This window comes from Anabas testudineus, chromosome 14, assembly GCF_900324465.2.
Source record: "Anabas testudineus chromosome 14, fAnaTes1.2, whole genome shotgun sequence".
Lineage (NCBI taxonomy): Eukaryota > Metazoa > Chordata > Actinopteri > Anabantiformes > Anabantidae > Anabas > Anabas testudineus.
The window spans coordinates 13,087,529-13,101,579 of NC_046623.1; the positions used below are offsets into that span (position 1 = coordinate 13,087,529).

A 14,051-nucleotide genomic window follows, 5' to 3' on the forward strand; every position below is an offset into this window, starting at 1 on the left:
CAAAATTAGATCAGATCCAATCTTATGTTTTCATCTTAGAACTCAATCATAGTACTCTAAAGTTATGGTGATGCCATGCTTTTCGGTATTTAAAAGCTCATATAAGTTTTCACACATGGTTTATATCACATTTGATGTAGCCCAGTCGTCATATTCACCTTCTGCAGCTGTTCTTACGTCTTAACTTTATTGTATTTATGTCTATTGAAAAAGTTTTTACAAGCAGACATAGACTACTTTGACCTACTTTACCAGACAACATCATATCCAAAGATCTCAGTCTATAAAATGCTTGAGAGTTGATATAACTCAGATGCACAGGACAGAACGGCTAACATTTAAATGATGAGTTGATCAAATGCTTAAGTAAGTGCTTATGACTTCAATGAACTTTGGTTCCCTACAGAGAAAAGCACAAAGGGAACATGGAGGAAGTATAACTCTGAAAATGCTGAATCAGAGCTGATTAAAGGTGAAAATTAAGTTTATTCAAAGTTTAAAAAGTTATGAAGTATTTTTGGGCACCTCAGAGTTTCCTGAGGTGAACCTACATCTATCACTACAACCACGTCAGCGCTGTGGACAGCATGACGGTCTCTTATTAAAGGGACACTCCACTGATTTTACACTTAAGAATCAGTCGACTCGCCATGAAGAGGACAGTTTAACTTGTGGAAACTAACTGTTGTATAATGTCCTCGCTGGCCCAGCGTGGGATTCAACACTTCAATTTTTTATAAGAAAGCCCTTGAGGTGTTTGAAGGACCAGTCAAGGAGACATCATGGAAAGTGTAGGGTCAACAGAAAATGAAAGTATATTTTGACATTTCCAGTCTTAACTATAGAGTTCACAGGTCCAGAGATATTGTGTTTTTTGGCAACTAATCTGTGGAATTGCTTTAGGAGGTGACATATTGTCACTGTGTCACCCTGTCTCTCAATCTTCTCCAGCTCCAGGTTAGAAATTAGCGACTTCTCTATTAAAAAAACAAACAAACTGTATTTAATTTACACCATACATCACCCTAATGCATGATCTGGCCTTCATGTGCCTTTTGCTAACAGAAGGTGGTGGAGAAATGGGGTAAGAGATGTATGTTGTTGTCACAAAACATCATTGCCGCCGGGGCCACAACCACTGCATGATCATTTAGTCATTAAAATTCACTAATCTCAATGATGCATTGCCAGTGGGCAGATTTAAACTCCACTTAGGAACATAACACTAAATAATGTAAATTATTTAGTTCTACATGCGTGTTTGCAAGTATTTCAGGCATCTCTTATTCCTCCTTTTGTTATTGGCCATGTGTAAACTGTTGTTTTTTCAGGCCGGTCGATATCAGCGATCCTGGTCTCTGCTGGGCAGCAGATGCCAAGCTGGCTGGAGGTGGAGGAAACCCATGGCGACATGACTCCTCCATCACTGCAGGGGGGCTTTGCAGAGTCAGAAATTTCTCTGTCAGAGTTGCTGCTTGTCAACATTAATTGGGTATTTTTGTAATGGTTTTGTAAAAAACTAGTTTCATTTACTTAGATTTTTTTTATTTAGTGTATGTAAGTAGCTGGCTTACTGCATACCGTAACGTGTTAAGAAATAGAGTCAACCTGTTAATAAATGTGTAACACTTCAGGGGCCATCCATTATTAAAGTAGTACTCAGGATGTGGTCTGTTTTATCAATATTACTGTGTATTAGAAAACTTAAACATGAAGCTAAATCCTCAGTTATGAGAATATGGCAGTGGTTGTTGACTTTCTGTTGGCATTGAAACCCAAAACAATCACCGATACAGCAGCATTACAGTAGCTAAGTTCCATCCATTTTAGTCACTTTTCCAGGTCAGGGTCACTTTCACAACAGGACAAACAGAGCAGCCCACACGTCTGTTTCCCCAGCAACACCATCCATCTCCTCCAGTCATCACTGGGGGGTCTCCCTGCTTCCTGATGCACAAACCACCTTGAATAACTCCTCTAAATGTGGGGAAGTGGCCGTTTCTCACCAGGTTCTGCTTTATCACCCACTGATGATGTCAGTTGGACAAAGCGAAGACTTTAGCTAAGATAAGATTCATGTTCTTGCCTCCTTCTCGAGGGACGCTGAGAGATTTTGCGGTTCAGTCTGACATAAGAGCTGAGAAGTGCATTTAGGACAGCAAAAAACACTTTTCACAATGCTAAGATTGTTGCGGTTAACTCCAAGTAAGCATTGCAGAGTCAAAATACACACAAACCAACCTGCACAAAAACACCACAGCTGCTGCACTGTCATTCTAGTCATTTATATGTAGTTCATGCAGTAATTAAGAATCATGCAAATCATCTTCGCTAATTAAAAAGATGTCAATTCAACATGAATGGAAGGTGTTTAAAATGCAAATTGTTCATTCTTGAACATCCACAGCAAACTCCAGGGCAGCAAGTGAGCATCATTAAATCTCTCTCTAGCACTGATGACTTTCATCAGCTCTGCATCACCCACAAAGGTAAAGGTGCTTTCCAACAGCTAACCACAGGATCTACCTTTATTACCCCGCACTAATCTCAGATCACTGTTCAGACTCATCAGTCCAGGTTTAATGGTGCATGGGGCAGGTTTAGTTTGGAGCCGTGACACTTCTTTATCCGTAAATCGTGGCTGCAGAAGACCCACAGGGCAGATTCCAGACTCCAAACTTGAGCTGCAGTAGTGGATCACATTACGGCTCTCACCAAACACATCTTCAAAAGACACTGGTTGTGTCTGGCAGAAACTAAATTGCCTCAAAAGTCAACTGTGTGCCATGGCATCGTAACAAATCCTTTCTGTAAGCTAGACGTAACCCTTCACTGTCTGCTTCTTATCTGTGAACAAAGCCTGTTACCACGTCCCATGTCAAGCTCTGTGACACTTCACAACAAAGCCAATGACTCCCCCCAAACATTTTATGGTAATGTGTCTGAAAAATTACTTTCTAGAGCTTCTGAAATGTGAATATTTGCTGTTTTTCCCAGGCATCAATGATAAACTGAAAACTTGGAGGTTTTACAATGTCACCTTTGGCTCTGTAAAACGGTGATGATGATTTTATAGACCAAATGACTGAATAAATGAATCCAGAAAATAAGCTGCAGGTGAATGATCAATATTTTGATTCCTGCTTGTGTAGGACTAAAAAGGATGATGCATAGAAACTGACATACTGAAAATATTCCATTTAAATTCCACTATCCGATCAACAGTTGCTTGTGGTTTTACTCCCACCAGTTTGTTTTCTGCCTCACTTGGTTTGCCTGAAGGGCATTTAACAAAGAGATCAGCTCTCTGAGGAGTTAGGAAAACAAATGCCCAGAAACCAGTAACTGAACAACATGAAAAGACAAAAAATAATTAGACCTGATCTATGAATCAGCTGAAGGGGAGAGTCCCAAACAAAGCATGAAATATGAGTAAGACACGGCCCTCTGCCCTTGGACTGGTCGTTGAGCCTCTGGGGTTGGGATAACATTTAAAGACAGCATTAAATCGGTAATGATCTGTAATAGTCAAAGTAAATAGACATTATTACTTTCATTCCCAATAATACCATCAAGTTTATTTTTTAAAAAAGGCACACAATGCTAAATAATTTTCCCAATTAAAGCAACTCTGTCCTTTAGAAACTTAAACCTATAGCTGGCTGCACTGTTACTGGTAATGAAAGTAATCAGAATGAAAAACAACGCTGCCAGATGTGTTTCATATCTGTGGCACGGCACAGCCTATTAGCACAGAGACGCAAACTCCACGACAGACGTTGCGGTTAGCCCCGAGGTCGTCATGAATATACATCTGCATATGTACACAAGAGATGTCGTTTCACCATCAAAGTCAGTCTGGATTTAAACTGACTTCATTTGAATTCGACAACAGATGTGAATCCAAGTTGTTGTGACAAGACAGACATCATGGGTTTTACCATTTCCCCAGAATGGACATACAGTAAGATATATAAAAGACACACAAAGGCTAGTAACATGAAAACAAATTTTTTTTTTTTTGCTGATCGTATCAAATGATCTAAAATTTGTTTTTACAAACATTATATTGTTCGTTAATGAACAAAAGAAAAAAAAAAGACAATTTTTTGGGAGCTGTCATACTAAACCACTAAACTATCAGGTGTTAATGTATCCTCTGTACTCTTTGACCCTTAAATAACAGGAAAACAGACATTACGTGTGGTATTTATTTCCGTCATATGCACCCTATGCAACTTCATCCAGGTGATGAGCTAATATGCTTTTGCAGCCTCTTTAGGGATTCTCCAGGTGATACTGACACTTGGAATTCCTCAGCACAATGACGCGGTCTGAGGGGGCGCCTGAAGCAAATACTCAAAACAAGACAGTGGCATCTTCATTGTTCCAAGAAGAATCGTACTTCAGATCCATTACAGGAGTGACACCTCCAACCAATGACATAGTGCTGTGGTCACATTTCACACACGCCTTAACCCCTCAGGATTTAAACAGGGGGATCTTTACTTTCCAACTAGCAGGAGTAAGTTCATCACGTGGCATCTGAATTACAGTCAGGGAACCTCTATATCTAGATGAATCTAGATGAATCAATCCTGATATAATGTGTTAATTACCAAACATTACAGCTGCTTGTAGCTGTATTTTGTTAACTAGCTGTTTCCCTCTATTTCCATATTCAGTAAACAGACTAGAGTTTCATCATTCTTCTCATCTAGCTCTTAGAATAAAGTGTATTTCTCAAATGAACTAATTTGAATAAGCACGTTACAGATCAAACGCCATCAAAATTATATTAGGTTTACGAACTCCCATTATCAGCATTTTAAATTTAATTTTCAGTAATCACAATAATCTGGGTTGCATCATCTTCTATAATGTCAGATAGAAGGACTCATTTAGAGCCAAAAATGAACTGGTCTGAAATCAAATTGTTTGTTTTTGGCATCTTCTGTCTTTTTTCTTCCAGCATCGACAAAATTGTTCTTGATAGATAGGCTGCCTATGTGGGTGTGAAATTTTTAGTGCCAGCTTTATGGGCCAAAGATTGATGAATGAAGAAAGCTTACATGATGTTAACTCATATTTACACTTAATAATACCCAAAAAACATCCCAGTGGCTGAAAACTAAACAGACTAAGGATGGTGAGCTCTATTGCTCGGGCACTATATCACGCACCGATTAACTTAATCCCCCCCTTTATCTGCATACGACTCTTTCCTGTGTGCTCTTGTTGTCTCAGTCACGAGTGTTGACAACAACAAAAGCAAAGTAAATATTCCCAGGCTCTGTCCACGGCACTCATAAAAAAAAAGTCAAAGGAGAGGGCATGAGAGAGGTGTGTGAGGGGACACAGAATGGGGGACACGGCTCAGAAAAAGCGGGAAGGAGGTAAAGACCACTATGGTGTTTGATTTCTCTGTAACATGAAACCCCTGCTTGTTGCCCCCACTGCAGAATGAGCCTTGCCCGATGGATTGGGGCGTCAGGTGTGTGCAGCTGCTGGCTAAGCTCTGTTTGCAGACTAAAGAGGGGGAGAAGCGGGGAAAGCAGGAAGGAAAAGCTTCTCAATGAAGGCGATACGGGAGGTTTTTTTTGTCTCCCTTTGGCAAAGATGGGACGGCTGCCAAGACTTGGATTGTGGCCCAAGAGAGTGCCATGTGTCCCACAGATGGGGCTTCTAAATATGAAGGGACATCATGTACAGATGGCCAATTTAGTGTGAGCAGAGTTTAGAGACAAATGGTCAAATCTGCTAAAAAATAAAATATTACTAATAAATGTGATCAAAACAAAGAAAGCAGAAGTACTCTTCCACTAAAAGAAGCATGTAAATAGTGGTACTGCTACTTTTACTTAAGTAAAACTTCTATCACCACTGCCTGATTGCTAAATGCATCCACTGTGAAAGCATCACATCCCCTGTGCAGCTGGTGTCAATCTTGCCCAAGAAAGCTCCAAAAAGCTGGCTTGTCAACAAAATCATACACTCGCTCTACTCTTAAAATGCTGTATACAAATGTTCAATCCAGTGAAAACAGTGCAGCCGAATCCAATATCTGAGCCTGAAAGAGGTTTTTTGGGGAGCAAATCTCTCAGAGCTCTCCCAACACCATGAGAAAAAACTCTGACGTGGAACCCTGCAGCAATTTTAGCACTTTTTAAAAATAAATACCCCAAAAACCACAGTGAGGAGCTGGAGGCACTATCTGTGTTCCTGACACAGTGTGTGAAAAGACTTCAGTGCTGTGATATTACTTCACGATGAGCTCTTCACACCCTGAATGCCCACGGATGTTCCTCCCTCTCATGAGTAATTTCCTACATTCCTCTTCTTGATTGAGTTTACTTAAACAACTGGCTACAGCTCCAAAAACAGACTCCAGCTTCTCTGGGGCAGATCGTTCACTGTATAGATTTTTCACCGCGTTTCAATGATGTGCTTTGAATAACACTCCAGTGGAGGATGTTTTAGGCCGCTCTTCAGCACCAGAAAGGTAGTCGATACGGAGGAAATTCCCTCCCAGAAGGCCAGGGATCAAACGACAGAGGCAGCTGTTGGATATAAAATCCCACTCAAACATCAACCGTCCACTGACTGCAGAAACACTACACATGCAAGACAAGGCTCCTAAAAAAAACTTCAGTTTGGGCTTAAGGGTGGATGTCAAATCTGCTCCTGCCAGCTAAACAGCTCTGGCTTTGATTTTCCAAAAGCATGTGTTGGATCGTCAGAGCACGCACAGGCTTTAAGCCACAGACTGAAACTACAAAGCCAAAAACAGGCCATTTAAAACAAGGTAAATGGAATCGAAATGATTTAGGACAACTTCAGTCAATCTGCATCATCTCAGCAGAACGATTTAGCATATGAAGAGATATTCTCAAGCATTTTTAGCACAATGAAAAGAAAGGTAGAAAGTAAGTTAAAACTAACTAAAAGGAGAAGGTGAAAAACGAGTGTCTTCTGAATATTCATTCAATATAATCAAAGTTAATTCAATAACATGATCAATCGCATCTGTTTGTTCACTGTGCTGACATGTATGTTAGTTGAATTAGCTCTCATATGCCTAATATCACAACGAGGCACCATTATAATACCGCAGGGATCAAACAGTGCACTCTCTTTAATGAAAACAACGAGCCAATACATCAGATTATATGGCTGTCATGCCTCGCTATCGCTCAGGCAAATGCACTAATCCCACATGAACAACTGCAGCCAACAGCTGCACACTTCCTGCTATATCCAGACAGGCCGAGCAGCAGCAGAGTGGAGGCATTCTCTGGCATTCAGCCACAAAGACGGATGAAGAAGAGGTCAGGGAGACCAGCCATTATTTACATCAGGACTCACTGCGAGACCTAGTGACTCACTTTTTGGATTCTTCACTTCTTTACTAATATTTGACTTGCTACAAAAACACATTTTCCTATCTGGCAAATAATGAATGATGAACACCCACAGGCAAACAAGAACTTTTCCAATAATAATAACAACTGTTTCCTATTTATGCAGCCTGACCTCGAGGTCATAAACATTTTAATTATCTCAATAATAAAACTGGCAGCTTGAATCATCATGCATCAATCTTAATTGTATTTTAGAATATCAGTAAACCTATACTTATCAAAATGCATAATAAACTGCAGTGGTTCCCCAGAGCATTTAAGTATGAGAACACTACACAGTTACTACACAACAGCATGCTGCATAAAACTAAAATATGGTGTTTATTTTAATAGTTGATCGCTGTTATTCTTTCAGTAAATCAAAGTCACAAATGTAATTAAATAGCATAGAAGATCTTTCCTAGAGGCCAAGCTCACATCTTCAAAGTTCTTGTTTTATTTCACCAACTGTGCCAAAATATTAATCTGATACATATGATGTAATGAATCTGAAATTGCAGGGGAGGCTGGGGATTGCATGTTGTTGCACCTTGTGTATAAAAAATAACTGCACTGCCAACAACACTGAGCAACTATATGTTCACGTCTAGAGTCTATACAGGAAGCTACCTGCGTATGACAGTCTGATGAGCAGCCAGACTTAAGGTAGACTTAATTACATTATTACATTATATTACATTACATTATATAATTTCAATACTTGCACAATACAACAGTACATTTTATTTGACAAATGACATCAAGGACAAATTAATAAAACTAAATTATTTGACAAATCAAGCCCATTAATAACCTCCACATTGCAAATTGTGTGCAAAAGTGAAAGTACTTTTTTGAATTTATCTGGTACAGGTATGGAGCTTATTCCACCGTGAAACGCTCCACACACTTGACACAGATTACCTAAAATGACTCCAGTCGCATACAGAAAGTTCTCCATCAAGGAGAGGAAGTGAGATGTCTCTTAGAGACTTCATCGCACAAAGCGGTAAGCCACAAAATCCCCTGGCTCCATCCATTAAGAATATCTGCTAGAATGTCTTCACATACTGTAGAGTTCAGGAGACAGAATGTTCTGTTACTAACAAGAAAGCAAATTATCCAATTAGTGCCACATTGATTTCTGAGCTGATGTCAAAACTGTTTAAATGCTGTATAGCCATTAAAATGCAAACATTATGATGCCACATTTAGCTTCGTCTCAAGCATCCTGGTATGGATAGTGTACAGTATTTTCCTAACAGGTGGAAAAACAAACCACTCCATTATAAGACTTATGCAAGAGTCAGAAATAGGGACCCAACTTCTTCCTACTAAATATGTCAATCTTTAGTAATGTATCACTTACTTTTGGAAGTCAGCATATTGACTGATAATAAACTACAGCTATGGCACAGAGCAATGAGCTTTTTCAGGCTACACAGATTTTGGCTAATTATCAGTAAAAATCAATTGGATGTCGATTAAGATCTTCTCAAGGGATTTACTGGCAATACGTAAAATGTGGAATACCTGGAAGCTCTAAAGACAATTAGGCCATAAGCTGTTTTATTTAAAAGGATCTGTCCACAAATAGTAATGTTGGTACCAGTCTGCTGCATCAAAACTCACATCTTGAGCCCATGTTACCTATTGTTGGAGTACAGTAAGAAGGAGTTAAAGTTAAAAATCTGCATCAGAACTGAAGTTTTTGTATATAGTAAGTAGTTAATAGGGAGTGCCTGTCTGAGCTGCAACTAAAACTGACTTTAGGGATGCCTCAAAACCTTCATATGCACTGAGGGATAAAGCTTTGTTTGGTTAAAAATGTTTAATGATGGTATAAGCTAAGTAAACCTGCCTTTCGTGTCCACTTTGTGTTCTGTAAATGCCATCGTAAAAGCTCTGCCACTGCCCTGATTTACTGTGTAACCACACTGCCCAGACTACTTGCTCATTCCTGTAACACAACATGACCATCATACTGATGAATACTGGTCTCTGAAATCGATAGAGTTTGCAGAACAATGCATCTACCAAGCTACATGTTGGGGTTTCTTCTCATGCTGAGCATGGGTTTATTTCTATGCAGGAGAAATGCTTTTAGCCACAAATTGTATTCGAGTAAGTGCCCTTCAAGGCCCATTAGGGAGGAGGTCAGTTTTGACAGTGCCTGGTTTAGAAGCTCTTTAGAGGGCTGGGGTCTTCATCAGTGGCCGGCAACCTAATCCAAAAACAAGACAGCTTTACTTTGTCTCCATAGGAGGTAGAAGGGAGATGAGGATTAGATAGAAATAAACCAATTAAGACAAGGCTGATGGAGTAAAAAAACATGGATTTAAGGGAAAAAGAAGGATAAGGTCAGGACAGAGCGAGACATGGATTGTTGTGAGATGCTACATAGAGAAGAAGAAAGGTTTCCACTTAATTCGGTACAGTAAAGCTTCCTTGAGTTAGGTAATCCATCAGTGAACGCAATGTTTGCTTTAGCTGGTGCATTGGTGGAAAAAAAAGTCGATTCACATGAGATTCTGTCCTTTTACTAGTCTGACTGTCTATAATGACTCAGTTCTGTTGATGGAACTACCCGGACTGCAGGGCACCGTGAACACCTATATGATGTACTGCCACCACACGTTTCACCTTTAAAAAAAGAAGAGATTTGGGTGCACAGAGAAGGATGATGTGCATATACACGTTTCGTTACGTAATATGAATGCAAAGTGCTCCAAACGAGCAACCAACGAGCTCACTAAGAAAAACACACAGCACCACTCAGCAAACGAGCTGAAACACAGATATCCAGTTGGCAATGTGCTGACGAATCTCTTTGTGTTTAGTGGTGATGGTTGGAAGAAAGAAAAAAAACTACCTGTTAAAAAGATACTGGTTCCAAGTGACTAACTTTATTAACCAGATGCCACACCCAAGAGGCCTCCACCTCATTAGGCTGACAGCTTCTGTGATGACAGGTAGGGTTAAGCATCCAAAACTGCCCAGGTTGATAGACATCTCAAAGCAATTACCGTGGCAAGAAGCTTCATCTGCTGGAGCACTGGTGCAAAGAAAGTGCACCAGAATATCACACAAAAAAAAGTGACCCAGTAAAGAAGGAATCACAAAATGAAAAACAACTTTACTACACAATTTTCACTACTAATTAACCAATGGATCAATCAGCCGCGCACGCACACGCTGTCCAGTATCCCTCTGCTCTGTCCTCAGCCTCTTTCATCACTTTTCTTACTATTATCGTCTCGTTGAACCGATGAACACATCACGGAGACGTGATGGTGTCCGTGCGCCTCCAGCCCCACAGAATGGGACTCTCTGCTAAGTTTGGTCTTGCGGTTTATATAAACTGCTGTGGCTTTTTTAGATGTTTACAACAGTCGTAGTAAACCTTAAATATCTTACCCAGACAGTTTATGACACCGACATTTAAGAAGCACCCACTCCGTGCATGTCCACGGTTAATTGGTTCGTTAACGGCTCCAATTACGCATCAACTAATTACATCGAAATAACCAAAAATGAACCGCTGACATGCTGAAAAAGTGCCGTTCACACCAAGTTCACCATGTGCGTATTTTTCTCTGCGTAACTTAACTTTGAAATCCACCAGCGAGCGTTGCGCACAAAAAAAAAAAACACTTTTATTCGATAAAACCTCGAAAATGTGAGTCACGCTTCGACGGAGCATCCACTCGTTAAAACGGCAAAAGAGGGAGTTTAGTTTGGTTTTAACTCACCGCTGCAGCCGAGGAGACAGAAAAGGAGAAACAGCGGCACAAATGATCTGTGGAGGAAAGCCATCTCTCTGCTGCTGGTCGTATCCACTCCAAAATAAACTGGAGCGAAGTGGCGCGTCGACGAGAAGTTACCAGCAGCCCGGAGGAGACTGAGGAGGAGGAGGAGAGGAGGAGGAGGAGGAGGAGGAGGGAGGGAGCTCGAATAAAGTCTCAGTGTGGAGGGGTCCTCTTATTGTGTGTGGTAGCAACAGCTTATCAGTGTTTTCTCCGGCTTCAAACTGCCTCTCCTCATTCTCAGCGCACATTGCGTCTTGGTAGAAAGTCCTCAAGGTCATGACTGAATAAGCACCTTATCGTGCCTCCGCACCTTTTAGCCCAAACCACACGGCCTGTTGGCTGAATTCGGCTTAAGTGGGACACTTTGCATTTTCATAGTAGCTCGGGTAATAAGTCCATTTAATACGAGGCTGAAATTAAATTTTGAATGGGGGGGGGCTATATCAGCAGGTTTGTTCAAGGCTTTAGTGGTTCTCAGCCTGAAGACCTGGTTAGCTTATCTCTGAATTTAGCATTTTGTCTCTATTTTTTAATGCCACTTTTATCTGTTTCACTGCTGTTTTGCAAAACGAGTCGATGCTGTGGTTAAAAGGGTTATTTTAACATGATTCCTGCTGTTTGAGAGTGTTGAAGGCTGTGGGAAGTGCTTACACAGTAACAATAGTATGATGAGAAAGGAGGTGGAAGCAAACAAACTAAATACTCGAGTAAAAGTGTATTTGCCTATGAACTCAAGAAAAATCTGTTAATGTAAGTAAGGTAATAACTACACATGCATTTTAAGTAAATGTGCTCAGTTACATATCAGTTCTGAATACAGATTACTTTAATAACCACTATAGATGTATGACATATGTTTATATGTGGAAACTGATGTTTGTGCAGGTTTACATAGCGTTAAAAGTGATGGTGGCCCTCAGAGGCGACTTTTCAGCTTAAAGACTGGAGTTAGGATTTGAGGAGTTTTAACAAGTTTGGAGCTTAGAGACTGAAAACTGGGAGAAATAACTTTAGACTGTCTCTGTCAAACAAAGTTAACAAGGTTCGCCTAACAGCACCTCCACTAGCTAATTAATTAAAAGGTTAAAACTGGTTTATTTCAAGTTGATAACTTCCATTTAATTCTGCCTCATACACACTTTCTACCTCTGAAACGTTTCAGTTTCATTCATTCACACACTTACAAACAATTGATGTCTTTGTTGTATCTTTGTTTTGTTTGTTATTCTTATATGTTGAGTTTTGAGTACCTAAAGACAGAGTGTCATTGTTACAACTGAATTTTCCAGCACCCGTATAAACTGCAGTCCGACTGTATGGTAATTATGAAACAGCAAGCCGTCCACTTTAATCACTTAGCAGTTACAATACACATTAGCAACAGTTTAAATGTCAGCTATTTTAATACTTACAGCTGTTTCCAGTGTGCCCACACTTTATCTCCAGAAGCTGTGTAGTGTGATTGATAAATTTTATATTGAAAAGCAACTAGGTTAGTGTGAATCAGCGTAGAGTTGCTGCCATGTTGCACAGAATAAAGTGTTAAGAATGAGGACTGAGAATGAGGATAGGATAGGATAGGACAAGTTGGACTTCTGACAGTACAGTGAGCAGGCTGACTGTTGAGTCACCTTTGCAAACAGCTGCAGCAGAAAAGCTTCCTGGATTCGGTCCCCCATCTGTCCGGGCCCCGTCACACATGAGCCTGCAGTCGTGGACACAACACAGGCATTAGACATGGAGATAAAAATCTGCAGTTTCTGAACTTTTATAGACGATAGGTTTACCAGAAAGTGCTTCTAAACACACCGTGTGGGGCTCCCTCGTGTTGTGATTCCTCAACACAGGTGAACGTGGCTTTCCCATACTTTCATACACAGTCATAAGATTTTAGCCATGAAGAGAAGTAAGTTTGTTTAGTCTTATTCTCACTGCTAAAGCTTTTGTGTGAACCTGCTGTATACTATACATGTTTTTCTGTATAATCTCTTTCATTTATACTACATCCTACATCAAGACCTGAGGCTCCTCTAAATCATAACTCAGTCTTTGTCAAATGAAAATAAAAAGAGCGGTATGGTGAAAAGTGGACAGCAGCAACTTCACACATGTACAAAAGTGTATCTCGCACCTCACATTGGGGGGTATTTGGTTTGGATTTGAGCCAAGCTTGCTGCACTATGAAGAAAGTCATCTCACACATGAAATCTATCTACCTCATACCCACGAGATATGATGCAAACAAGTGCATGTTCAAGTCACCAGATTGCTTAAGGATTTCGTCTCACATCACATATTCTATAAAACTTTGCAGCGCTCATCATTTTACTGAAAATGCGAATCGAATATATTTTTATTTTTACCATATTTAAGAATTTTAATATGGACTGCAGCACATATTAATAAACATCTGATGTATTCAGAAAGTGAAGTGAGTTTTCACCTTGCATAATTTCACTACTGGATCATTGGTGTTTATTCAGGACAGGCAGCTAATGTACTGCCTGTGTAGGTGGTAGAGCATGTTTGTGGGACAGTGTGTGTTTGTGCCTCTGACTAAACACAATACTCAATGAATGATATATTAAATATAATAACTGAATTCTCATCCTCAGCCAAGACTGAAGTTTAAGTTCTGTCAGGTACTGGCACACGTACAGCTTGACTTATTACCAATATGGGATTTTTGGGTTACAATAACTACAAGGAAAGATTGTGGTCATGATAAAAAGAAACCGCACTTGGTAGCAAAGAAGAGTTTCTCCATTTGCTAAAGATCTGCAATCATCTGACTGAGGATCTGTGTGACTAAATCCTGAGTTATTGCTGTAATATGTTTCGA

General features: G+C 40.0%; 1 protein-coding gene across 1 annotated transcript in view; it reads right to left on the bottom strand.

Annotated features, from left to right (window-relative positions):
* mcama (melanoma cell adhesion molecule a) overlaps nucleotides 1-11,302 on the bottom strand; it is a 32,781-nt gene extending 21,479 nt beyond the window's left edge. The window contains exon 1 of the mRNA XM_026373421.1: nucleotides 11,153-11,302. Coding sequence (XP_026229206.1) covers nucleotides 11,153-11,216 — 64 coding nt within the window. The 5' untranslated portion in view covers nucleotides 11,217-11,302. The remainder of the gene's footprint in view (nucleotides 1-11,152) is intronic.
* Nucleotides 11,303-14,051: the final 2,749 nt, after the last annotated feature.